This window comes from Sceloporus occidentalis, unplaced genomic scaffold (genome assembly GCF_023333645.1).
Source record: "Sceloporus occidentalis isolate IW3139 unplaced genomic scaffold, rSceOcc1.0.p SCAF_1, whole genome shotgun sequence".
Classification (NCBI taxonomy): domain Eukaryota; kingdom Metazoa; phylum Chordata; class Lepidosauria; order Squamata; family Phrynosomatidae; genus Sceloporus; species Sceloporus occidentalis.
The window spans coordinates 189,596,236-189,623,556 of record NW_028316981.1 but is presented as its reverse complement, the minus strand read 5'-3'; the positions used below and the strand labels follow the sequence as shown (position 1 = coordinate 189,623,556).

Genomic DNA, 27,321 nt, shown 5'->3' with positions numbered 1-27,321 from the left:
GTGCCAATAGAAACGAAGACAACCGTCCTGGCTCGCCAGTGATTGGTCCGAGGGCGGAAAGGTGGGACGAGTGAGTGAGGAGGATCCCTCCGAGGCGAGACAAAATGGCCGCCTTGGAGCGGGTGAAGGTGCTGGTCCTGGGAGACTCAGGTGAGGCCCGGGGCGCGGTGTGGCCGGGGCTCCGTCCCAAGAAACGGGAGTTTGTCTTTAAGAAACACATTTGCTGGGGCCGGGGGCCTCACCGGAAGTGGCAACGTTGCAATAAAAAATAACGTCATTTTTTTAGCCTCATAGGACTCCCCTCTAGGAATTTCCTCCAACACAACTCTATGGTTAGTTTAGAAGCCCAGAGAAGTGTCCTCTCTAGGAATCGCTAGGTCCTCCTGTGCAACTCTATGGTCAACATATACTATAAGCTGACCATAGAGTTGTGCTGGAGGACCATAACTTGAACATGGGTCAGCTACCCAAAAGGTGGACAGCAATGGCTCCTCTTCTTCTTCCTGGAGAGAAGTGACCAGTGGGGTCCCACAGGGCTTTGTCCTGGGCCCAGTGCTGTTCAACATCTTCATCAGTGACTTGGAGAACAGAATTGGAGGCATACTTACAAATTTGCAGATGACACCAAATTAGGAGGAGTAGCTAATACCCCAGAGGACAGGATCAAGATTCAAAATGACCTGAATAGACTAGAAAGCTGGGCCAAAGCTAACAAAATGAAATTCAACACAGAGAAATGTAAGGTACTGCACTTAAGGTGGAAAAATGAAATGCACAGATAAAGGATGGGTGACACCTGGCTGAATGAAACTACGTGTGAAAGGGATCTAGGAGTCCAAATAGACCACAAATTGAACATGAGTGAACAGTGCGATGCGGCAGCTAAAAAGGCCAATGCTATTTTAGGCTGCATCAATAGAAGTATAGTGTCTAGATCAAGAGAAGTAATAGTGCTACTGTATTCTGCTTTGCTCAGGCCCCACCTAGAATATTGTGTCCAGTTCTTGGCACCACAATTTTTAAAAGACATTGAGAAACTGGAGCGTGTCCAAAAGGAGAGCAACTAAAATGGTGAAGGGTCTGGAAATCATGCCCTATGAGGAACGACTTAGGGAGCTGGGGATGTTTAGCCTGGAGAAGAGAAGGTTAAGAGGTGATATGATAGCCCTGTTTAAATATTTGAAGGGATGTCATATTGAGGAGGGAGCAAGCTTGTTTTCTGCTGCTCCAGAGACTGGAACACGAAATAATGGATGCAAACTGCAGGAAAAGAGATTCCATCTCAACATTAGGAGGAACTTCCTGACAATAAGGGCTGTCCGACCGTGGAACACACTCCCTCAATGGAGAGTGGTGGAGTCTCCTTCCTTAGAGGTCTTTAAACAGAGGCTGGATGGACATCTGTCAGGGGTGCTTTGATTGTGTGTTCTGCATGGCAGAATGGGGTCAGACTGGATGGCCTTTTCTTCCAGCTCTAGGATTTCATTACTCTATGGTCATCTTCCAGCACAGTGTCACTGGAGGACCTAAAGCAGACATGCATAACTTGGCTGTAGATAGGGGTCAAAATTAAAATAGACTAAACTTCTTCAGGTCACAGATTTAAATTAATTAATAACTAATTAAAAGTTAATGATTAATAATTGATATTATTAATATTAATTCCATCCTCCTCCACCTGGCTTTTTCCTCAGAAAAAGGCTGAGCAGCAGAGCAGCCTTGAAGTCATTCCACATCCTGGTGGGCCCCCAAAATCCTTTGGCAGGCCACAGTGGCCCGCAGGCCATATGTTCTTCAGGTCTGACCTACAGAGACAATATTAATCAAATCCATAAATAAAATCTGCATAGCTCTAGGCCACAAATGTGGAAGTCTCATTGCACTTCCTTTTGCCAAGATGGTTGAGTGCTCAAGAAACGTGATCCCTACTTCGGAAATGATGTTTTTGAGTCCTTTTGAGATTTTACATCCTTCCTTTGTTGCATGCGTAAGACACCCTTTTTAAAACTGGTATGTTAATGGCAGCAAGTGCAGCATTCCACTGCGTAAATATTCCATACATTACGTTTCACTGTGTAATTTGCTGACGTATTACATTATATATGCAGTTGGCCCTCTACATTTGTGACTTTGATTTTTGCAATTTGATTATTTGCATTTTTGATTACCCGTATACACCCAACAATAAGTCAACCTGAGTCCCAGTCCTGGGTTCCAATCCTGGGAATAGAGTGGAATACATAACCTCATGTATAAATTGAGGTCAAATTTTGGTGTCAAAATTATTGATTTTGCCATGACCCGTAGATGTGCCGAGAATAAAACTTGGAGGCTTCTTCAGTGTGTGTGTGTGTGTGTGTGTGTGTGTGTGTGTGTGTGTGTGTGCATGCAGCAAGAAATATTTTAATTGAGGCTTTTTGCTTCATCGTTTCAGCTTTCATTTCAACCAGATGCACGGGCGGGAGAGGGACTCTTAAACAGCAATATCAGTTAGTCAGACTCTTTCTTCTTTACTCCAGAGAGAAATAAACTCTGCACCACATGGGGAAATCTGAAAGAGTTGCTATCACATTACCATAGTGACCCGTAAATAAGTTGACCTGGGATTTTGGGGTCAAGTTTTGGACATACATTTTTAGATTTATAGATGAGTATATATATGTTAATGTGTCCTCTCTAAGAATCTCTAGGTCCTCCAGCACAATTCTGTCAGAAGTTGACCATTGAGTTGTGGTGGAGAACCTAGAAGTTCTTAGAGAAAATACTTCTCTAGTCATGTCCTCCAACATGGTTCTCTGTTCAACATCTGGCAGGTGTTGTCCATAGAGTTGCACTGAAGGACCTGGAGATTCCTAGAGAGGTGTTCTCTTATGTACAAAGAATGGTGTTTTTTTTCATTTGTGGTTTTTCCACATTCACAGGGGTCCTTCACCCCAAATCCCAGCGAATGTGGAGGGGCCACTGTAAAATGTTCTCACCTTAACATACTCTTGGGCAGTGGTGTCCCTAGTGTTAGTGTCACGCAGTTTGGGTGTCTGGCACTGCTGAGGAAGGGCGCCAGCTGCCCAAATTCCCACCCAGGGTGGCCAGGAGGGACAACCAGGCAAGTGAGGCACCAGGAAGGGTGCAAGCATGTGCAGTCACTCCTCCTTCTCCATTGCCTTGGCATGCTGGGCCCAGAGCACCAGGGCAATGGGGAAGGAAGGAAGAGCATGTGCTCGCCCTTCTTTCTCCGCCTCCTTGGCTCCCTCAAGAGCTACTGCAGCAAAGAAGTGGCAGGGCTGCAGTCCCCACACACACACAGCAGGAGGGACCAATTGGGTGTCAGCCCTCTTCTGAGATATCATCCAGTGCAGTCTGCACACACGATGATGCCACTGTTCTTGGACAAGATTAGCATGATTACATATTAGCTGCTGAGGCCATTGGGATGCTAATGCTGCATATGCCTATCAAAGTTTGTGTGATATGTATATTTTTATGGGATGCATTTGTATTTGAAGGAGTGCTATCTATTAAGAGAATTTGTATGTACAATTTCTATCTTGATCACTTTTTAAAAAATATATAAAATTGATCCAGTACTAATGGTACAGAGCCTCTTAACTAAGGGATGTGTTCAGTGACTGCTTCAACCTGAATGCCTGGTCGCATCATCAAAATATATAGTTGCCCCAACAAATCCATGGACTTGAAATCCACGGACTTGAAAAATCTGCGGAGGGGTGATCAGCATTAACCTTAATGGGGCACGCACCTGCAGCGCACACCCCGCATTCACACATCCCATTCAAGCCCATGGGGCTTAAATATGCACAAGATTTGGAACTTGGGGAGGGGGGGTCCGGAACGGATCCCCGCAAGTTCCAAGGGGCAACTGTGTATGATAACCTGCCTCTTCATTCTTTAACTTCTGATTGCTTTGTGACTTCTCCTTCCAGAGTGAGTATTTAGTAATTATTTAATACACATTCAACATGAATCTGAAAAGTCAATACTCACAATCCAATATCAGTATGAAAATCAGGTTTTACAGATGTATAAGTTGAAATATATGGCTTCATACATAGAATCACTAAGCATAGATAGAATTGCAAAGTAAGTCCCACTGAGTCAACTAAGAGTGGGAAGTAAGGTCCACTGAGCTTGACAGGATTTAGTGTTTAAGAAGCTACCTCCTAGTTATATCTGCTCAGATACATTTAAAATTTCACATAAAAGGCTGCACCCAGGTAGCATATTTCTGGGAAAATATATTGTGTGAAGTGTTGTAAAGAGACTACTTGTGAATGTTGAAAATTAGTTAATTTCCCCAGCTGCAACCCTAACAGGATTGTCTCTAATGCTAGCATAAGACAAGTAGAAAACAGATAAGCTGAGACATTTGATTTTCATACCTCCCCTTCTGTATTGTTCTGGAAGATTTCCCAAACCTCAAGAAAAGCTTTTTATTTGTAATTATTGTGGGATGATGGTGGACTTCATTGTATATGAGTGACTACAGAAAACTGAGTGCATTACTTTGAAGTTGAAGTACTTTCCACAACCATAGAACCACTCTGGGATGTATCCCATCAATTTTAGATAGTAAATTATGTGCCTTAACTTTATACAGATATTTATGTACAGTTAATATGTTTTATATACTTAAAATGTTCTTTAAAACTACATTTTTTCACAAAATAGTTATATAATCTGTTATATTTAGTAGAATTTTTTCCCTATGTAGTGCTATATTGTTCTAAGAGTTAGATTCAAAAGTTAGACAAATAGAAGGATGCTTTTGCAAGACGTTAGCCCCAGACCTTTTCCTTCTGTAGTCGTTCTGTTCCCCACCAGTTCCACTTCTTTGGTACTCTGTGTGTATGATAAATTATGGTAACATTTGCTTTAAATGCCCTCATTTTTTCTCTTAAAATCTAAATAATGCAAAGGAATAATAGAATCTTAGAACTGGGCCATCCAGTCCAATAGGGATGCCATGCAGGAATACTACTAACACACTCCTGAAAGATGTCCATCTAACTTCTGTTGGAGATGAAGAGTCTACCACTCTCTAAGCCAGTCTATTTCACTGTTAAACAGCTCTTACAGTAAAAAGGGTTTTCCTAATGTTTAGGTGGAATCTTTTTTCTTGTAATTTGAATCCATTGGTTTGTGTTCTAGCCTCTAGTGCAGCAGAAAAGAAGTTCGCTTTATCTTCTACATGAAATCCCATCAGAATTTAAAGATATGTCATGTCTGTGTCTTTCCAAACAACATATGTAGCTTCTTCAGTCATTTCTCATATTAGTATGTTAAAGAAGCTGGTGGTATTAATTTGTCGCATCTTAAAATATCTACAAATATTTGATAAAATAATATACAGATAAGGATTTGTTTTCAAACCACATTGAGTGTGCATTATCAAAGTTATTTTCCTAATTATATATTTTAGTTCAATTCTTCTTAGCTATTGGAAAATTTTGGGGAATATTTGAGAATCTTGGAAATTATCATGACATATTTTTTCTCTGTTCACCGAATAAAAGTCATGCATATTCAATCAAATTGCAGTCAGTTTTGGAAAATGCAAAATGTTACCCTTTAAAATTTTCCTGTAAATCAGCATGATTGCCCAAGATACATGTCTTTTTCTGAGCCTATGCATTTGGATTGTTTACCCCTTTTCTAAAGACTGTCTGTTTATCTCTCTTAATTAAAATATGCAATACAGATGCAATGAGAGCAAATACTTTGTTATTTTCATTTACTCTGAAGGTTTAGTTTGTGATTGTCTTGCAGGTGTGGGGAAGTCATCACTTGTTCACTTGTTGTGTCACAATCAAATGTTGGGAAATCCATCTTGGACTGTGGGGTGCTCCGTTGATGTTCGAGTAGGTGAAAATAAGTTCCTAATGCTGGTTATTACTGTATTTCATGGAACATAGGACAGGGTGACCAGATGTCATAATCTCAAAGGAGGACATGACACCGTAAAATGTAGGACATTTACACAATAAAAGTTTAAAAAAACCCACCAATATAGATATAAATGCATGCTTCTTCGTCATGCTCAAAATAGAGGACATTTTGGAATTCCTCCTGGACAGAAGGTTGAAATGTAGGATATGTCCGGGAAAAGGAGGACATCTGGTCACCCTGCCATAAGATTTTTTTAAAGTAGATATTACTGGAGAAAAATAGCAAACTGTCATTTAGTCATGAAGCTCAGTTTGTGGGACCTTGACCTAATGTCTCACACACTCTCCCTATGCATAGTCCCACTGGGTATGTGGTTTCACAAAAGAAGAAGGCATCAGCACATTCTCTTGTATGGCAGGTACAATTTATGTGTATCTCCTGTATAATAGTTGCAAATTAAGGTGCTGGGTCTTATCCATAGAATCTTTGGCCTGTTACAGACAGGCCAAAATAAAGCTGCTTCGAGTCACTTTGGAGGTATGGTATTTCAATGATGCATGAGTCCTAAGAGTCCAAAAGCCACACCAAAGCTGCACTCCAGTCCTTAGGACTGGAGTGTGGCTTTGGTGTGGCTTTTGGACTCTTAGGGCGCATGCATCATTGAAATACCATACCTCCAAAGTGACTCGAAGCAGCTTTATTTTGGCCTGTCTGTAACAGGCCATGGAATCGTAGAGTTGGAAGAGACCAAGGGCCATCCAGTCCAACCCCCCTGACATGCAGGAAATCTCAATCAAAGCATCCCTGACAGGTGGCCATGCAGCCTTTGCTTAAAGACCTCCAAAGAAGGAGACTCCACCACACTCCAAGGGAGTTTGTCCCACTGTCGAACAGCCCTTACTGTCAGGAAGTTTCTCCTAATGTTGAGGTGGAATCTCTTTTCCTGTAGCTTGCATCCATTGCTCCATTGTGTCCTGTTCTCTAGAGCAGCAGAAGACAAGCTTGCTCCCTCCTCAATATGACATCCCTTCAAATACTTAAACAGGGCTATCATTTCACCTCTTAACCTTCTCTTCTCCAGGCTAAACATCCCCAGCTCCCTAAGTCATTCCTCATAGGACATGGTTTCCAGACCCTTATTTGTCAGGTTTTTGCAAACCTTAGGGTAGGAGTGAGGAAAATGTGGTCAATGGACTGCAGGTGGCCCTCAGTTCCACCAAAAACTGAAAAAATGTAATATGGCCATAGGTGCTCTCCAAAGGAGCACTTTTGCAATGTTTTTGACATTCCTTGTTTTATGCATAGCAGGCAGCAGTTTAACAGGAAGTTGATTGGAAGTTGAATTTTTGTTTACTTCCTATTGTAAAGAAGACCTCTCCTGGGCCTAAAATGTCCTGGGAGATAGGGGGAAAGGCAGAATTTCCCTTCATGCCCCCTACAGTGCAGTGGGGGAGCATTTTTCCCTTGGGCTGAGCTACCTCAAGGACTCCATACGGCTTAGTAAAACTTTATAGCACCTGACAGTTGTCCATCCCTGCCTTACCCCATACATCACTTTGAACAAAAGCAGTCATCCTTTAAAGTAGGAATCCCTAAACTTTTTGGGACATGGACACACTTGACATTTTGAGAGAGTGGTGTGAGTACCAATTGTAAAATGGCAGGTTTTTTTATAGGAGAAGCCTGGCCAGTCACAAAATGACAAGAAATTAAAATATTGTGACTAATGTTGTAAAATGTTTGTCTGCCATCAAATGAAAACCAACTTTGGCCTAAATCCAGTTGCTAATCTCAGCTAATGTAGACCCATTGAAACAGTGCCCAGATGCGAAGTGAGCACTTATGTAAATCATGGGTCTATTTCTGGACTTTGCAGAAGAGTTGTTGAGGAGTGTTAATTCTCGCATAAATCCTATACGCATATTTTATATACTTAAGGCTGTATACATAGGTTGATTATCCCTTATCCCGAATCCTAAATATTCCAGAATTGTCCACATGAGTGGCTGAGATAATGACACTTTATCTTTCTGATGGTTCAGTGTCCACAAACTTTGTTTCATGCCCAAAATTATTTAAAATATTGGGTATAAAATTACCTTCAGGCTATCTTTATAAGGTGCATACAAAATGTATTTCACATTTAGACTCGGGTCCCATCTCTAAGGTATCTCATTATGTATATGCAAATATTCCAAAGTCTGAAATCCCGAACACTTCTGGTCCCAAGCATTTCAGATAAGGGAAACTCAACCTGTAATAGTCACTGGGCATTTACTAGTTAATCAATCAGGCCTGTAACAAAAATGATAATGCTGCTTTCAGTGCTTGCAGTTTCTCTAGCAGGCTGTGCAAAAGGTCAGCTCATGCTGTAGAAATAAATAAAAATGTTCTTATCTTAGAATGTGTGGGAGACTGTTCCTTCATTAGGATGGTTGATTTTGCCCCCCTTTGCCTAGGAAAGTGTCAACACTTTCTAGAACAAGAGAGAAAGATATTTAAAGGTCAGGAACAATCAGATTCTTTGGTCTTGTCCTGAGGGCTGTGCTCCAGGCCAGGAAACTGGTCCACTGAGGTGGTATCTATTTTATCATGGGGACCCTGGCAAACAGCAGCTTTGGCAAAGAACTCTTTCGATCAACTGAAAGGATGTGAGTTAACATGTAATCAATAAATCATTGTTTTGTATACTTGTGGTTCAATTTCATTTTCACAGCCGTTTGAACCTTAGTTGTCCTGAGAATCAGGGCTATGAATTATTACACTAATGGTAGCATTTATTTATTTATTGGGTTTATATCCCACCTTTCTTCCAAAATGGAAGTCAGGCCATGGATACGATACTATGGATATATAAATAAAACAAACAGATTTAGCACTTGTTAGTGGTGCTGTTCTACATGGAAAACCAGCAAAAGCACTGTTGAATCAGAGCATGCTTTTGTGGAAAAATACCTGTGACAAACCTATGTTTTTGTACCTCTGGCCTTACAAACTAAGAAAGTCTGCAAGACACCCTTTGTCTGGTAGCACACCGATATTGAATGATGAATAGCAATTGTTAAACTCTTTGTCAACCAGATGAGTGTGACCAGCCCATGGGTGATGCCAACCCTCAGATGAGGCGAGATAGTCAAAGCTGCTCCAGGTTTCAGTTCAATGCATTTATTAGCCCTCTTATTCCACAGTTTGAGTTGGAACAGGCTACCCCAGAACTTCTTTTAGCATTGAAAAGTGACATATATTATTATTATAAGACAAGCTATGTTGGTGTGAAATGATGGCGTGGGTGGCTTCCACATTTGTTCCCTAACTGCTCTTAACAACCATCTGAAACTGATTTTGTCATCCATCATCTTGCGGGCCTGTTTTGCATTTCTATTGCTATTCATGCTCCCTCCCCCTGCCCATTTGTTGGTAAAAATGTCTGTCCACCAGTGCATCACTCCATGCACCTGATCCTATGCTGCCAATATTTTTTCTGTTAGTTTTAAAGGTGCTGCAAGATCCCTTTGTAAGCAGAGAAAATGTCACAGTCCTTAAGGGGTCTGGCATTGCCTTACAGCAAGCGGTAAAACTGGACCCCAAACAACTAATTCTATCCCATGGCTGACATTCACTGTCTCCATGGCTGGTTATGGCTTCCCTGAGCTGGGGCGCATTCCTTTCCAGGACAAAGCCAATGGGAGATAGATTCAGAGTAGCTATAAAACCTATAAGCAGGTTGCAAACAGGAAAATTTATTCCCACACTCTGTAGCCAGTTGCAGATCTTTTCTCAGCCTTGCACTGCCAAGCTAAAGTAAAGATATCTAGCAGGATCCATTAAATACAAGTTAACCCTTTCTTTGTCACTGGGGGGCTGTTAACATGTGACCATGATGCTAACAAGACCCTAAAACCCATGTGACTTATGGCAAAGGTCCAACTCATTACTGTTTAGGATTTTTTTAAAAAATTGCATTGTATTAAGCTGTGGAGTATTTATTGACCCCAGTGAGAACTGCAGTGTAGTGGAGAGTTTCATAGAATCATATAGGTGGAAGAGACCACGAGGGCCATTTAGTCCAACCCCTGACATGCAGGAATACATAATCAAAGCACTCCAGCAGATGGCTATCCAGCTTCTGTTTAAAAACCTCCAAAGAAGGAAACTCCACTATTTTCTGAGGTAGCATCTTCCATTATTGAACAGCTCTTACTGTCACAAAGTTCCTCCTAATGTTTAGGTGGAATTGCTTTTCCTGTAGTTTGAATCCATTTCTCTGGGTTCTATTCTCTGGAGCAGCAGAAAACAAGCTTGCTCCATCCTCAGTATGACATCCCTTCAAATATTTAAACAGGGCTATTCTATCACCTCTTAACCTCTTCTCCAGGCTAAATATACCCAGCTCCCTAAGTCTCTCCTCAAAGGGCTTGATGGTTTCTAGACCTTTTGCCATTTTGATGGCCCTCCTCTGGACACGCTCCAGCTTGTCCACATCCTTTTTGACTTGAGGCGCACAAAACTGGACATGGTATTTTAAGTGAGGCCTGACCAAAGCAGAGTGGTAGTATCAGTTCCCTCGAACTATATGCTATATTTCCATTGATGCATCCTAGAATCGCATTGGCTTTTTAAGCTGATGCATCACACTGTTCACTCATGTTCAGAACACTCCATGTCCAAAGGACTGGTTGTGTATGCAATCAAGCATCTTCTATTCCAAATCAGAGAACAAAAGATGGAATAAAAGTAAAATTAAATCATATACATAAAATAAAATAAAATATACACTCTTTGGATTATGGGTGTTTCCTGACTCCAAAGAATTTCTATCTTGCCCCAGCAGAAGGAAATTTGACATGTGTAAATGCATATCCAACACACTCTGTGCATGTCACTTCTGCTGCAATGTGTCATAGTTTGTGTAAAAGTGGCAGGGGAACATGACCTAAAATGACTAAAAGGTTCCAGTCATTTTGCCTTGGAATTAAAGAATCAAGGAAACAGAAACAAACTGTAGCTTTAAAAAAATGACCCCAAGGAAAAACTCACCAAAGTAGCTTTTCAGGGAAGGAGACCCTGGTCTTCCTTGCCCTGGCTTTAGATCAGTCTTGCAGCTTCACTAACTTACCCCTCACACACACACACAAAAGGAGATCAAATGTTCCTATGAGTCTGACCAACTCAATAATAATAATAATAATAATAATAATAATAATAATAATAATAATAATAAAGTTTATTTCTATCCCGCTTTTCCATTCAGACATTCAGTCTGACCAGTCCATAGCCTTGGATGATCTGCAAACAACCACATGGGCCCTTTTCCACTACACAGTTATGGAGCTGTTGTCCCACCTTAAATGTCATGGTGACATCCTCTGGAATCCTGGGACTTGCACTTGAGGGAGGGGCCTTTAAACTCCTCAGCCAGGAAGGTCCTCTGGTCCCTCTGACCAAACTACAAACCCAGGGATGCATGGAGTACAGCCATGGTAGTTGAGATGGCATCATAGTGCTATAATTGTGTAGTGTGGAAAGATCCCAAGTGTCTTCTGTGAGACTAACCTGCCTAAACTGTGCGTAGAAGTACAAACTTTGCTCCTTCTGATCACAATGCCCACCCACCTACCCACTCCCCAAAACCCCTTTTCTGTGGCGCTTCCTGGGGTAGCACTTGGTTGTTCAGTTGATTGTACTTTGTATAGTGCGTGGAACTCTATAAAGAAGTTATGTGTAGCATTGTAAAATATGGGTTGCCTGTTTGCAACTAGAGTACATTCCCTTCAGGTAGTTTCTTGTTTTTATTTACTTGCTACTTTGGGTTTCTTTTGTTAGATTCATGACTACAAGGAAGGAACTCCAGAAGAAAAAACATATTACATTGAATTGTGGGATGTTGGCGGCTCAGTGGGTAGTGCCAGCAGCGTGAAAAGCACACGCGTAATGTTCTACAACTCAGTTAATGGTAATGTATGCCTGTAGTAAGACCTTTTTCTGTTCAATTCTACAGGATCCAGCTTGGGGAAAATGAGTTCCCAGACTCGAACAGCAGTTGCAGGAGTGCTCCTGAAACCAGCAAGGACACTTTGCCCTCCCTGCACATTCCCCCCATCAGAGAGGATGTGGAAGGGTTAAGCCTCATGCTGTTATTTCCAACTAGTGACTGGAGCTAAGGGGCCAATACGTTGTGTGTCACTGGCCTTCCCAGTTGGGAGGGTGAGTTGCATGAGGAGAATTCCCAGTGCTTTCTCCAATCTGGGGCTGGAGATAATTGGATAATGTTCCAATTTTGGGGAGGGGTAAAGGGATCCTTAGTGGGCAGAGTTTGCAGGGTGGGAAAGTTATCCCCTCCACTGACCCAAGCCTTTGTAAGCTTGGTTAGGCTCATTGTCCAGAGATTCTGCTCTCCTGAGACTTGGAAGTTCTCAGAGTGAAGAGTCAAAGATACAATTTGGCACATGGAAGATTTGGAATCAGTGCAGCACAATAATTTTTAAAAATAAGAAGCCAGCATCTACTCAAAAATGCTTCTAGAAGTATGTTTTAGCATAAATCTCAATCTTTGTAGCCTGTAGCCATATTTTTAATGCTGTCCAAGGTAGCGCTAAGAGCCAAAATAATTAAGTGGATTGCACTCTCGTGATGTTTTCCTTGGCGGAGGACATCTTTCTGGGTGAGCAAGATCATCTTGGTGCCAAAACCAGGTCTGAAATAAAATTGGAATTCAGTTCTAGAATTTCAAATTAATGTTTTCTCAGCTGTTCTAGTGTTTTCTCAGCTGTTCTATTCAATGAAGAAGGCTTGCTATGTTTTTTTAATTTAATTTTTTAAAAATATTCTTTTAGTGTGCCATCATTTTCAAATGTTTCTTTAGTAATCCTTTTTTTTAAAGGCTTTCCCAGCATCCTCTTTTAGCAGATTAAATAACTGTTCATTCACTTCTTATATTTTAAACATTGAAAGATTTTTCTCTAGACAGTACACTGAAATACTCTTAGGCATCATACCATTTGAAAGCCTGTACTAATGGCAGTCATGATCCAGAGCAAATTGTATTCCCAAATGTGTCAGCCAGGCAGAACCACTTCTTCTGTGGTATTCAATTAGTAATTGCACTTGTCTTTTCCTGCCTACACCTTAATCCTGTTGTTAGTGCAAGAGACTTGGTGAATGGCCTCACTGTCAGCAAGGGTTGGCCCTTGCTTTTCTGCAATGCAGCTGACAACCGCGTTGCCTTAGCAGAAGACCTTGCACCAGTCAAAACTCAGCTTGGGAGAGTTGGCACACTCAATAATTTGTGCAGCATGGCAAAGTGCCAGTCTTGCAGAAGCCAAACAGTCATAGTTTACTTGCTGTTTGCAAAGCTGGATAGCTTATTTGCCATTTCAGTAAATACAGTAATATGAATTCTGAAAAACTAGGATATAGTATTTCTTTAGAAAAAGTCACAATTTGTTTTTTCAGGCATTAGCTTTACTCCAAAGTACTTACAACTTCCTTTGAAATTATATGTTCCTCAAGGGAGTAATGCCAGGGGTGAAATGAATAATTTTATACCCCTTGATGTTAGAGCATTGTTTGAGCTATGCAGATGTCAGCCTTTAATGGGAAACTAAACACTTCATATCTTTAAAAAACAGGGGCTATGAGTTATATTGTGTACACATATAGTTGTGAGTGGTATTTTCAAGTGGCTTAAAGTTATACACTACATTCTTCAGTCTCATGTAAAACTCACTGCCCTCTAATATTGCTATAGGAAGTAAATGATATTCTGTTATTGTAAAAGGTAAATAGATCTATTTGTTTGCATATCAGACAGATCTGTTCATACTTAAACTTGACTCTGCTTTAAGAATGTGGTCAAATTCTCTGTATATCTCTTCCTACTGCTCCTGCTTCCCCCAATAATGTGTGCAATGGAAAAGTTTCTGCTAAGTTGTGACTGAAACCATTGTACATTGAACAATTGAAATAACTTGCCTCACACAGATGGAAATTATTTTCACTTCAGTGTAGATAGAAATCACTAAATTGCTTATGAAGATTCATTTTTCTTCTAAGAAGAAATTCATATACTGTTGCCAAAAATGTAGAGTGAAGCCTTGCAATCAGGAATACAAGAAACCATTTCATGGCTGCCCAATGAATCTGCCATGTCAAAAACTGACTGAAAAGTCCTCGGAAAAGATTTCAAAAGATTGACTGAAAAAGATTTCAAAATCATGTTGCTTGAGCTTGGGGCAAGCTCTTCTTTGAGAAAGATAAGATGCAAGCTCCCTTGGCTGCATAGAACAAATTATGCTTATGTACTCAGTCTAATGTATCTTTCCCTTTGATGTTGGTGATGTTAAGAAGAAGTCATTTTATCCATGAGTGGTCTTTTACTTACCTAGGCATAATTTTAGTACATGACCTAACCAACAAGAAGTCCTCCCAGAACTTGTATAGATGGTCTTTGGAAGCTCTCAACAGGGATACAGCTCCATCTGGAGTCCTTGTGACAAATGGGTAAGTTACAGAAGACCCAATTGATCACTATTTTTTGTGGTGGCTCTTTCTTTTTTCATCATCAGGTATATGTGAGCACTTAGAAGAATGAAATAGAAGCAGGTGTGAGGCAAAAGAATGGGAGGAAAGAATGTGTTATTACCACTGAAAATAAGGGACTTCTTTTGTGCCTCTGCATTGTTAATCGGCAAATTCTCCACTTTCCAGAGTCAACAAACAACTAGTAAAATTGTCATTTGGGAGACTCCTAGATCCTCATCTAGGATCTTCAATGAATGGGTGAAATTCATACAGTTCCTACATGAATAATACAATGAATAATGGAGGTAACCCACAATTGGGAGAACAGAATTGGCAACATACAGAACTCTCACAGTGAGGTTTATCACACGAAGGCCTATGTCCCCCCTACATGCCCCCTATCCAAACTTGGTCAAAGTGCTGGCATTCCAGAAAAACAAATCCGATTGAGGATGGTTATCATATACAAGCACAACAAGAATAAAAATGAACAGTACAGAGGGCTCAATTCGTATTTTGTTATCAAATTGGGGAGGACAGATCCCCATTGCTACCTTGACAAATACCTTTTCTGCGCATGTGCTCGCTGCAGCTGTCATTTCTCCAAGGCTGAGAGAGTGTGACTGCAGCAGCCGTGAAAGGGGGAGCCAGGCAATGTGAGCAGTGGTAGATCACCACTGGCTGCGTGGGGCTTGGGGGTCCCTTGGCTGGAGGAGGAGAAGGAGGAGGGCGGCGGGGGGATGGATTCCTCCTGCATGGCCACTTGCCCCGCTCCTCTGGGGGTCTCTTTATGGCTCCTCTCTTCCGCCTCCTCCTGGGGCTTGCCAGTTCAGCAGGGCCAGGGCTAGTCCCAGGAGCAGGAGGAAGGTGGCAATGAGGGAGGGAAGAGAGGAGCCAGAAAGAGACCCCGGGAGGAGTGGGCAATGGCCGTGCCAGAGGAATCTATCCCCCCGCCACCCTCCTCCGCTTGCTTTCCTGGCCTCTGGGAACTCTCAGCCGAGGAGGAGGAGGCAGGTGCTGGGAGCCAGGGCGCACGGCGTGCAGCCAACTGCATGAGGCTCAGGGGTCCCTTGGCCAGAGAAGGAGGAGGAGGTGGTGGCTCTGGGGCTGTCTCCTGCCGGAGAGGCAATGCAAGCCCCAGCCCCGATCCTGGGTGGAGAGAGAGGGGAGGTGAGAGGAGTGAGCGATTGGCTGAGGTTGGGTGGCCGGGAGGCTTTTGCCAGCACTGGGGACGGCTGGGAAGGGCTGGTGATGGTGCTGCTGGAGTAAGAGGAGGAGGCTTGGGAGGAACATGGAATCATGGGAATCAAAGGGAATCCATGGCCGATCAAGAAACGTATTCCACACCTACCAAATGCGTATTTACTTTAGATACACAATCTAACAGGCTTTTAAAATTTGGTAGTTTAGCGAATTTACCCATTTCCAGGATTACTCGCCATTGCATTCAGGTAGGGCCTGGATTCCATTCGATGTAGTATGAAAACCTCATGCAAAATAACATGAAACCCAAGGATAGGCTCTGCAGTGCATTCAGTGTGTGTTTGATGATCTCATGCGCATTAACGTTAAACACCATGATTGCATCTTCATTGCTACTGGGATAACCTTCCAATTTCATCAGTGTGATAACCTATAGTGTTTACTTGATCTCTATCCTGTCAGTAGATGAGTTGAAGGAATGGGATCTTGTCTGTGACCTTATATTGGGTCACTCCTCCAAGATCTAGCAAAACTGCAGAGAGAGGCCCACACCCCATTCCTAGTTCTAAATTTGGTAATGGGGCAGCGGTCTCTTCTTGAGGCTCCAGAAAGAAATTGGGACAGTTGTCAGTGGTGTTTTTTTTTTTAATGCAGCAGATACACTTATGCATTGTAAAAGTTGTGATTGTCGCTTTTCTGTAGAAACCACAAGCCTTTCACCAGTATTACTGAAAATGGTATACACTTGCTTGAATTTTCAAATACAGCCCATAAAGAATGGATGGATTTGTCTGTCCACCTTTAGCAACTGAGACATTTGTTTACTATGGCAGGAAATGCATCTGTCTTCTGTAGTTGTCATTAACTCTGTTTTGTTTGTACTTGTTTTCCATAGCCTTAAGTGTACTTAAGAGAATTATAGAACTTGAGAGGCTGTTATCCTTCTGGTCCCACCTCTACTCAGTGCAGAACATCTAGAGCTACAGCGTTTTCAGCAGATTAATTAACCATCTGCTGGAAAAAAGGAAGTATTTACAAATGTATGAAGTATTACAAATTTTAAAAAAGGAACTTTATGTTAGGATAACTTAGGACCCAAACAAACAGGCCAAAATAAAGCTGCTTCAGGTCACTTTGGAGGTATGTTGTTTAAATGATGCATATGTCTTAAGAGGCTGGAAGCCATGCCAAAGCCATGCTCCAGTCCTAAGGACTGGAGCACAGCTTTGACGCAACTTCTAGCCTCTTAAGATGTGTGTGTCATTTAAATAGCATACCTCCAAGTTGACCCGAAGCAGCTTTATTTTGGCCTGTCTGTTCAGGCCCTGAGTATACTGTAAATAACAATGTTTATATTTTATGTGAAATTTCCCCCCACGTGTGCATTCCCCCTCACCATGTACCTCTCCATCCCTCCCCACGTATCAACATGTTCCCAAGAGCACCCCTTTACATGTACACACACAAAGTTATGTACTGACGACTTCAAGAAAGGAGCTTTGAGCAGCATACATAGTTCCTGCTTCCTCCACATTTTGTCCTAACTGCAACACTGTCAGGTAGAAACAAAAACTTACCACAGTTGCTCCCTAATTTTGGTGGCAATTGAAGCAAGCAAAGAATGCAGCCCCAAAAGTTTAGGGTAGGGCCAGTGTGCCTGCAACAACGTGCCCCCTCCTGGATTACAGCTCATTTCATCAGATGCAATCATCTACTGTCAGGTAGTTTACACTGAGAGGTAATGCCTGGCTTATCCGGAGAGATCCATATGAGCTGAGTTGAGATTTGAATCCATTATTCTTAGTCATTTATGATCTTTACTCCTTCATTAGTCCTTTTTTCTTCTCATGAGCATTTCAAGTTTACCTTAAAATTTCCTCAGTATCTTCCACACTTACAGAAATAGCCTTACATACATTTTAGATGACTTTTGGGATGCTTCCTTCCAGGTAAGTTTTAATGTCATAGAAAATATTACTTACTGACGCAAACAACCTTATATTACTTACTGACACAAACAGCCTCTTTCACTTCATAGGGACTATGATCGTGAACAGTTTGCTGATAACCAGATTCCACTGCTTGTCATAGGAACAAAACTAGACCAGATTCCAGAGATGAAACGTAATGATGTCTTGACCAGAACTGCTTTTCTTGCGGAGGATTTTGGTGCAGAAGAAATTAATCTTGTGTGTACTTGCTTATACCTTATTTTGTCAATTTGGGTTAAGTTTGTTTTTACTGAATATGAACATCATAAAGACCTAGATGTTGTGTATCAATAAGTAGAACAATGCCTTCCCGCTCAGTCCCTGGTATCCTCCTGTTGAGCCAGCTGGCCTAAAGGGGGCTTCTACTTGCATTCTGCCTGCAATCATGAACCTTGATAATCTAGAGCAATGGTCCCCAAACTGTGCCCTTTAAGAGATTTTTGACTTCAGCTCCCAGAAGCCTCAGCCATGTTGACCAATAGTCTGGGATTCTGGGAGCTGAAGCTCAAAATCTCTTACAGAGTACAGTTTGGGGACCACTGATCTAAAGCCTTTTATTAATATGCATGGCACCAGTTCTTTCTGCTCAACATGGGTAAGTCAGCAAGACCAGATGTTTGGGAGAGGGAGCCTATGATTTCCAGGTAAATAAGATTGAAAGACTTAAGTCCAAAACAAACTACAGAAATAATCCAGTTTGACACCACTTTCACTGCCTTGGCTTAATGCTAGGGAATCCGGGAACTGTAGTTTTGTGAGACATTTTGCCTTCTCTGTCAGAGAGCTCTGGTGCCAGTTCCCAGGATTCAGAACACTTAAAGCGGTTTCAAACTGGATTGTGTTTGTAGTGTGTTTTGGATCTTTGTCATCTTAGAGACATGTAGTAGAGTTTGATTTATAAAAATTATTGTGCAGGGATTCAGACTTGTGGAGAAGTAATGCCAAACTTTAATAAAATTCTTCATCTTGGTTGTTCATGAGAGAGGCAAGTTTATGTTTGTTCAAAGTACAAAGGAAAGGCATGCTGCACAGGCATTCTTTTGTTGTATTCTTACTAGCTAGTAAAAATAATTGTTGCATAGTAATCTAGACACAGAAGAGCCAGCATGTTTGAAGTGCTGGACTACAACTCTGGAGACCAGGATTCGATTCCCATTTCAGCCATGGAAACCCACTGGATGACCTTAGACAAGTCACACTGTCAGCCTCCAAGGAAGGCAATGGCAAACATCCTCTGAACAAATCTTGCCAAGAAATCTTGCCTTGATAGGGGTTGCCTTAGGGTTGCCATAAGCTGGAAACAACTTGAAGGTACACATCAACAACCACCTAGACACAATGTATTGACTCTTGCCTTTCTTACATGACAGTGGAGGCTCATATAGAAAACCTGCTTTGTTTGAAGTGGCCCTAGTATTCAGCCGTTACAGCTGTGACCAATTTGAACCTGGTTTGTCTTGAACTTCAGAACTGCTGAGTTTCTTAGGGAATATGATTTGAGTGGGTCCCAACAGAACATTACCTTTTGGTGTTTCAGGATTGCACCAGCCCTCGGTACCTAGCTGCAGGCTCCTCCAATGCTGTCAAGCTGAGTAGATTCTTTGATAAGGTAAGTTTTTCATTTAAGTTTATTTTTGATTTCTCATTGTTTGGAGCATTGAACCAGAGAAACTGAAGGGTATTTTATCTTAATTGCCCAAGCAAATTCTCCTGGTTGCTCATGCACAGTTCAAGCAGACTCCAAAAGCAAATGGCCTTTGGCTTAAGCATTAATAAAATGGATTGATTGATTGATTGACTCCAAAAGCTGTAGATGAGCTAAATGGTAAATGCTCAGGCAGAAGTCAGGATTTGTGTGTGTGTGAGAGAGAGGGAGAGATCAATGCAAACAAACTGGGTAGGTGATAAATAGACAGGTTGGCAGGCCTGGAGAGGAAGAGAGATCAAGCAGTGTCTGAAAATAAAGCAGGAGACAATGAGTGCAGAGCAGGAGCACACTCACAGTGTTTTGCTACACAAACAAGAGCTGAAGGGAGGTAGGAAGAAGTTACATGTACAAGGAGTCAGAGACCATTTCTGTTTAAATCTGCTTCTGGTTTTCAGTTCAGGCTGAGATTATTCCATCTGTGTGGCTATGTGACAGCTGTACGTAGGAGGCCCTGAGGAACATGCTGTGCTTTTTCATTACTGGCTGGCAGCATCATGCCCTCTTCTGTCACTCCAAAAAAGCAGAAACAAACCGAGAAATTAATACATCTTCAAACTAAGGCCCTTTGCTATTTGACACTTTGTTACATACAATCAGAAGCTGATGCCAGCATTAGTTTTGTTAGTTTTAATTTTGGAAATCTTTGAAACTTACCTTGTAATGTTTCTCAAGCTTGCAGTGGAGAAACTGTGGACCCGAACAGACAGGCCAAAGTAAAGCAGTGTTGGGCCACTTTGGAGGTGTGTGTTTAAACGATGCACACGTCCTAAGAGGCTGGAAGATGCACTAAAGCTGTGCTTCAGTCCTAAGGACCAGAACACAGTTTCAACATGGCTTCTGGCCTCTTAGGATGTGTGCATCACTTAAACAGCAGATTGCCAAAGTGCCCCTAAGCTGCTTTATTTTGGCCTGTCTTTTTGGGCCCCATGTTACCTTTTAGTTTTGTCAGCTATTTATTGTTCTTAAATGGGACTCTATGGTTATACACAAGCCTGTGCATGCATATTTACATATTTGTATGTAGATAGCAGTGTTCCTGTATTACTATATTCACTGCTTACAAAAAATAGCATTTCTATTGAAACATGTCAAGTTGAAAGCCCTAACTGACATTGTGTTTCAAGAATGAGCTCTCCTTTGGCAGTCCTGAGGAGAAGATCCTCAGTTTTTACAAGAGTCAGTTACTTGGTCTGTATGAATGTAAAATACTATTGAAGGTGTACATACAGAATAGCCCTTATCCCGGGTTATAACCATAACTGAACTTTATACTCTTCTCTAGTCCTGAGGTAGTTTCACAGACAGAGTAGCATTCTCATCTTGATCAGTGGGCTGCTGTCATGTTATATAAAGACCAATAAGAAGAGTTGCATTTCCTAAAGTGACCCTGACCAGTTAGCTATAGGCCCAAACAGACAGGCCAAAATAAAGCTGCTTCGGATCACTTTGGAAGTATGCTGTTTAAATGACCCATGCATCTTACGAGGCCAAAAACTACACCAAAGCTAAGCTGCAGTCCTTAGGACTAGAGCATGGCTTTGCCATGGCTTCCAGCCTCTTAGGACACATGCATCATTTAAACAGCATACCTCCAAAGTGAACCAAAGCAGCTTTATTTTGGTCTGTCTGTTCGGGCCCAAAGTCTTGCTTGACTCATCTTCAGAAACATCAAGTCTCTTTGCCCCACATCGTTGTCCTTGTCTCCCATGCTAGATGGGGCTTAAACTGGGTACAAAGAGACCCTGGCAACAAAACTGAGGATGTTAGGGAGAGGAATGGGGCCATTGACAGGGTCACTTTGTCCACCAGTTCAAATCTGATGGGATTATGTTCTGTCCTATCTTAATCAAGTTTTCTCTTCCAGCAATACATCAGTTTTTGCTTTTGACTTTCCTGGCATGGTCTGGGAGTCAAGGGGAAACCTTTCTCTTGGTGTCTTTCTGCATGAGAGCCTTGACTGTTGATAAAGAGAAGATGCAGTTCCAACAGTCATGCTTGTCCCATCCCAGAATCACTGGAAACTAAAATTAATAGCTGCTACTCACCCCACTACTTCAGAATCTCAAATCTCAGTGCTTTCTTGCATGTTGTACTCCAGTCTTGCCTAGGATACTTCACTCATAACCAAAAGAAAGCTGAGAGGGAGCAATGAATGATTCATGATTTGTTTTTGTCTTCTACTTGAGCAGTAACTTGTCATAGGGGGAAGTTAAGCAATGCAAGTAGGCAGTAGTGGCACAGATGGTGGCAAATGGGACCAGCCCAATTTCCAGACTTGCTACAGCTGGCAATCCTGCCATATTACCATGGGACATTTCTCTGCAGCTGCAGCCCCAAGCTTTCAGGGTCACAGGAATTCCTTGCATGTAAGCAACCACCACAAGAAATGACCACACACTTACTTGACTTGAGACAAAATGTATTGATATTATCAGTAATTACCAGTGTCCTAAAAGGTATTGTAGAAGCAGGGGCCCCAAAGATATCAGCCAAATGAGATGAGAGAGTGGCCTTTGTTTGCAAAAAGGCATATTGGCATTTCAGACTGTATTACCTTTGTCCTAGGGAGCTGTTGGTTCAGAAAGATTGCTGTGTAACTGGTGGTGAATTTTAGAATTGTTGCATGAAAACAAGATTTGTACACATGCTACACTTATTGTGCTCTTCCCTTTTATTTTTTTCAGGTCATAGAAAAAAGATACTCTTTAAGAGATGGTAATCAGGTATGTGTCCCTTCTTTTTTAAAAAAAAATCTTGAATAATTTAGGTTCAATTTACTTTTAAGACTCTTTGAATAGATTTTAAACTTTAACCTTTTCTATTTATCATTTAATACCCAAAATCTGATAGCAGATGTCATAGCCTCCTATTTGCAGTAAGATACTTCATAATTTTTACCTTCTGTCCCACATATACACTGTAGAATTACTTTCTTTTTGAACTGTTGAGCCATTAAGGCTCAACTAAAAGAACTGTATTTCTTTTTCCTTGGGCACACTTCCCACACAAATCTTTTGTGCTGTTTTATGTCTTCTGGAGCTGTGGTGAGTCAGGCAGCAATATCTCTCTCTGACCTGGGAGGCAATTGGCTGAATATGGTCCTCTGCTACTTGTACATGACTTCAATTGCGTCTTTTACAACCATTGTTTCTATTTCTACTAATGACGTGGACATGAAGAGGTTGCTACAGTAGCATCCTAGTTAGCCTTCTGCTGTTGTGGAGTGGTTTGCTATAAGAGAAACAGGAAAGAGGTTTTTGAAATCATGCATTGCTTTGCACTTACTAAATGAGAAGAGGCAATAAATGCTTCTCAAGTGAGCTACTTTTGCCAAAGCTAATGACGTGTATGTGTGTTTTTTTGTCTATTCACAGATTCCTAGCTTTTCAGAGAGAAAGAGAATTGGCGGTGGCTTTGTCAAGAGTCTCCACTATGACTGACCATCATTTGTCATCCAGAGGCTATGGAAAATTAGTTATATTGCCTTTACTGCAATATTCCTTTTGTGTTAAACTAAATCAGGTTCTCCAGTACATAAATCAACAGGACGCTTCAAATACAAAGTTGTTTGAATGTATACAGAAATGCATCTTCCTAGATCTTTTTGAAAAGAATCTTTTGGACACAGCAGAATGAGATAATTATATTATGAATTTCACTGTGTGATGCATTGTCTCATACCAACAGGTTTTTGATGTTTTAAAGGTGTTTTAAAGATCTGTAAACCCATACCATGGCCCTTCAAAGAATGGTGATGCTAAAAATAATTCAGAAATCAGAGATAGTCAATTAGTTGAAACAGCATTCCCTTTTACGATTTAATATACCATCAGATAATATATCGCTGATTGCAACCTATAGCTAAGGGACCATAAATAATTATGAACAAGAAAGGAAACTGGATAGTGATTGTGGAGAGGGAGATTGAAAGTATGTGTCACTAGTTAATCTTATTTTGAATCAGTTATCTGGATCCTGTTGCTTTTGCAACCAAGGCAGCACAAGAGACCTGGCATAAGGTAGAAGAACTGGTAGATTTGCAGTATGGAAGAGGAATACAGGTCTTCAGAAGTAATCTTAATGGACCCCAATCCACTCCTCCAAAACATAAATGCTTCTAGAGTGAGCTATAAACATTAAATCCTTAATGGTCATGGAATGCTGACTACTGAATAGATTACTAAAAAGGAGAGATGGAGGCAAAGGGACTTAGATATTGAAGACCAGAGAGAACCACTTCACTTTGAGTAATTCATATCACAGTTCCAAATGAGAAGATTTATTTTTAAATGTCCTTAGAGATCTGTCCTTAAAAACCTCAGGGAGCTCAAGAAATCTTAACATTTTAATGAGACCAGAGGTGGGTTTCAATCCCTCCCTGGCTTCTTAACTCCCTCCGATTCTAGCAACAATGAATTTGTGCTCTTTGTAACTTGGTTTTTGTTTGGTGTGAAACCTTTTTTAACATCCTACTGATACAAGTTCCAGAGTGAACATGGTTCTCTCTCCATAGTGCAAACTAGGAGGGGCTGTGGCATTTTGACAGCTTTTTGCTATATTTCATGCTTAATACACTGAGTGGTCCACAGCAGTCTTGCCTATCCCAATTGCAGGTTAAGGATTGTGCTGAAACTGAAAGAGTAGCTTACAGCAGCCCCACAATGTTACCTACTGCTTTTATTCCTTTTTAAAAAAAATCATTTTTATTAATAATAAAATACAACCACACACATATTTTATCTATATATCTGAAACATACAGGCATAAACAACAATAAAATTATAAACACTACTAAACAACAAAACAAAAATAAAAAACGCAAAACCAACACTAGTGACTTCCTATCCGCTAACTGATGAATATATTTCCATATGTACTGTACTTCTTTAAATAATAATATATTTATGCTTCTATATCATACAAACTCAGCAATTTACAAAATCTAAACTGTTATATGGCCCCAATGAGACTGTAAAAAAGTAATAAACAATTCCCAGTTTTTCTTTAAAATATTCAATGCTTTCTCCTTAATTAACATTGTCTGTATGTCCATCTCAGCAAGTTCAGTTATCTCCACCAACCAATCTTCTTTTGTTGGAATGACAGTATCCTTCCATTTGGGGGGCATAAACAATTCTTGCTGCAGTTACCATATATTGTAAAGTCCTCCATATTTCTTCTCAGTTTGTTCATCTAACATGCCCAATGAAAACATTTCTGGTTTCAACTGTATTTTAATTTTTAAAATGTCCTCCAACATTACATGTTTTTGAGTCCTGTAGTTCTGTGCTTCAACACATGTCTACCACGTATGGTAGTAGGTCCCTATATTCTGTTTATATTTCCAACACTGAACTATTTTTCAACATTTTGATAACCTTTCTGGTGACAGAAAGGTTATCAAAATATCATCTTACAGAAATTTCACTTAAATCATAACTTTTAAACTCTTTGTCAATATTTTTTCCTATTGTTCCATTAAAACTACAAACTGATATTTTGAGCCCATTTCACCATACAGTCTTACCTGTTCCCCTATCCCTTGCTTTTATTCCTACATTGGATGTTGAACTACTAGAATTATAACAGTGAACAGTAATGAAGTATACAAAACAACAATTTTATATAGTTCACTCTTTTTTTAACCTATACAATCAGTCCTCCATATCCACAGATCCAACCATCCATGGCTTGAAAATACCCCCCCACACACACACACAAAAAAATCCAAAAAACAAACCTTGATTTGGCAATTTTATATAAGGAACACCATATTACTATGCCATTATACAACAGGACTTGGGCACTTGTGAATTTTGGTATCCATAAAGGGCCCTGGAACCAAACCCCCGCAGATACCAAAGGCCTACTGTAATAGCAAGTTTGAGGCCAGTGCAGAAAGATAATTGTTTACAGCAGCCCTGTAGTATAATCTGTTGTTAATATTAGAGGCTGAAGGTGTATCACAAGCTGATTTGGATATTGAGTAAAAATGTTATGTACTCCTGACCAATCTATTTAAAATGCATTCCCCAACTCTTACCAGGCCAAATCAAGAATTCAGGCGCATGCAGAAGTCTCGTACTCATACTGAAGATTTGTATGCAGACTGCTTATACTTTTAAATGTTCAAACCCCCTTTTAATTGAACTTGATAAGACCTAAGAATTGGAACCCCAATCTTTCTGGCTGCTCTCTGATGTCAGGAAATGCCCTGGTAGGATGCAGCTGGTCCAGCTTTCTGGATTTAGGAAATGGCAGACCAGAGAGTTGCACCACTTGCTTTCCTCAGCCACTAATGCTGCTGCACAGAAACAGTTGGCCCAGAGCCCTCCAAAGCTGCCCAGACCCCAGATACCTGACTTTGGGAAGGAGGAAGGCATTTTGGGCACAGCAGTGGCAGCTGTGTTGTGTGGCTGAGGTGCTGCTCAGTGCAGAGCTTCCCTGCCCTCTGGCTCAAACTAATTAAATCAAATTAAGAGTAGCTAATACCCAGAGAACAGGATCAAAATTCAAAATGACCTCAATAAATTAGAAAGCTCCTCCAAAACTAACAAAATGAACTTCAACAGGGAGAAATGTAAAGTATTGCACTTAGGCAGAAAAAATGAAAGGCACAGATAAGGATGGGAGACACCAGGCTTAACAAGACAACATATGAAAGAGATCTAGAAGTCCTAGTAGACCACAAGTTGAACATGAGTCAACAGTGTGATGCTGCAGCTAAAAAAGCCAGTGCAATTCTGGGCTGCATCAACAGAAATATAGTGTCTAGATTGATAGTGCCACTGTATTCTGCTTTGGTCAGGTCTCACCTGGAATACTGAGTCCTGTTCTGGGCACCACAATTCAAAAAGGATATTGACAACCTGGAGGGTGACCAACATGGTTAAAGGTCTGAGAACCATAAATCCCTATGAAGAGGGACTTAGGGAGCTGGATATGTTTAGCCTGGAGAATAGAAGGTTAAGAGGTGATATGATCACCCTATTTAAGTACTTGTTCCACATTGAGTATGGAACAAGCTTGTTTTCTGGAGCTCCTGAGCCTAGAAGACAGAGCAGTGGATGCAAACTATAGAAAAAGAGATTCCACCTCAACATTAGGAAGAACTTCCTAATAGTAAGAGCTATTTGACAGTGGAAGACACTCTCTCAGAGTGTAGTGGAGTCTCCTGTGGAGGTTTTTCAACGGAGGCTGGATGGCCATCTGTCAGGGATGATTCGATTGTGTGTTCCTGCATGGCAAGGGGTTGGACTGGATGACTTGGTGTCTCTTCCAGCTCTAGGATTCTAGGAGGGAGTGTGAGTGGCTGTAATAGGAGCTGTGGTGGATTCTAGGAGACAGCATGGTGATGCTTTTCCACCAGCATCAGGCAGTGGGAGAACTGAGGCAGCCATAGCACTGGGGAATAACTCTTATGGTCACCAGTTTTTTATTGTCTAAAAATCCCAGAACAAACAAAAGCATGTAGACTCCAAGAGCTGTAAGGGGCCTTGTAGATTTATCTCATCCAACCCAGAGGAACTTTAGATGGAAAATTATTTGTTATCTCAGTTGTCATATTTGATTCAATGAGTTAACAATAGTGGGGTGTGTTTTTATGTTAATCATCAAGTTGAACATAAGGATCTTAATCAGGAATAGGCATGGAGTGGTCTTCCAGATGATGCTGGACTGCACCTCCCAATATTCTTCCCCATTTGCAGTTTTGGGTAGGGCTAGTGGGAGTTGCAGTCCAACAACATCTTGATGGTCCAGCTGAATCAGTCACTGGATGGTGAATCAACTGTTGTTCCATTGAGGCAATGGCTCCATCCTAATTGGCATTAGCAAATGGATTTCTCCCTATATTATTTTTTAATTATTAAAAGAAGCCATAGGATTAATAGGAAATGTTAGACATTCAGTTTTTTGACCTCAGTGGATGTTCCACTGTTGGTTCCTTCAAAAGTAATACTGTATTTTGATAGTTACCTTTGCCAGCCTGGAACA

General features: G+C 41.1%; 1 protein-coding gene across 1 annotated transcript; it reads left to right on the top strand.

Moving 5' to 3' along the window:
* Nucleotides 1-60: 60 nt before the first annotated feature.
* LOC149323133 (rab-like protein 3) lies at nucleotides 61-25,040 on the top strand. Its single transcript, XM_089487699.1, has 8 exons — nucleotides 61-150; nucleotides 5,785-5,876; nucleotides 11,728-11,857; nucleotides 14,289-14,403; nucleotides 17,666-17,816; nucleotides 19,156-19,227; nucleotides 22,011-22,049; nucleotides 22,701-25,040. The coding sequence occupies exons 1-8, from the start codon at nucleotides 105-107 to the stop codon at nucleotides 22,764-22,766; spliced, it is 711 nt and encodes a 236-aa protein (XP_089343825.1). The 5' UTR covers nucleotides 61-104; the 3' UTR covers nucleotides 22,767-25,040.
* The last annotated feature ends 2,281 nt before the right edge of the window (nucleotides 25,041-27,321 follow it).

Excerpts from the sequence above, each read along its gene's own strand:
- LOC149323133 (XM_089487699.1), top strand. The coding sequence starts at position 105 with ATGGCCGCCTTGGAGCGGGTGAAGGTGCTGGTCCTGGGAGACTCAG. Across the intron at positions 151-5,784 it reads GCTGGTCCTGGGAGACTCAG|GTGTGGGGAAGTCATCACTT; the intron begins GTGAGGCCCGGG and ends ATTGTCTTGCAG. Across the intron at positions 17,817-19,155 it reads GTGCAGAAGAAATTAATCTT|GATTGCACCAGCCCTCGGTA; the intron begins GTGTGTACTTGC and ends TTGGTGTTTCAG.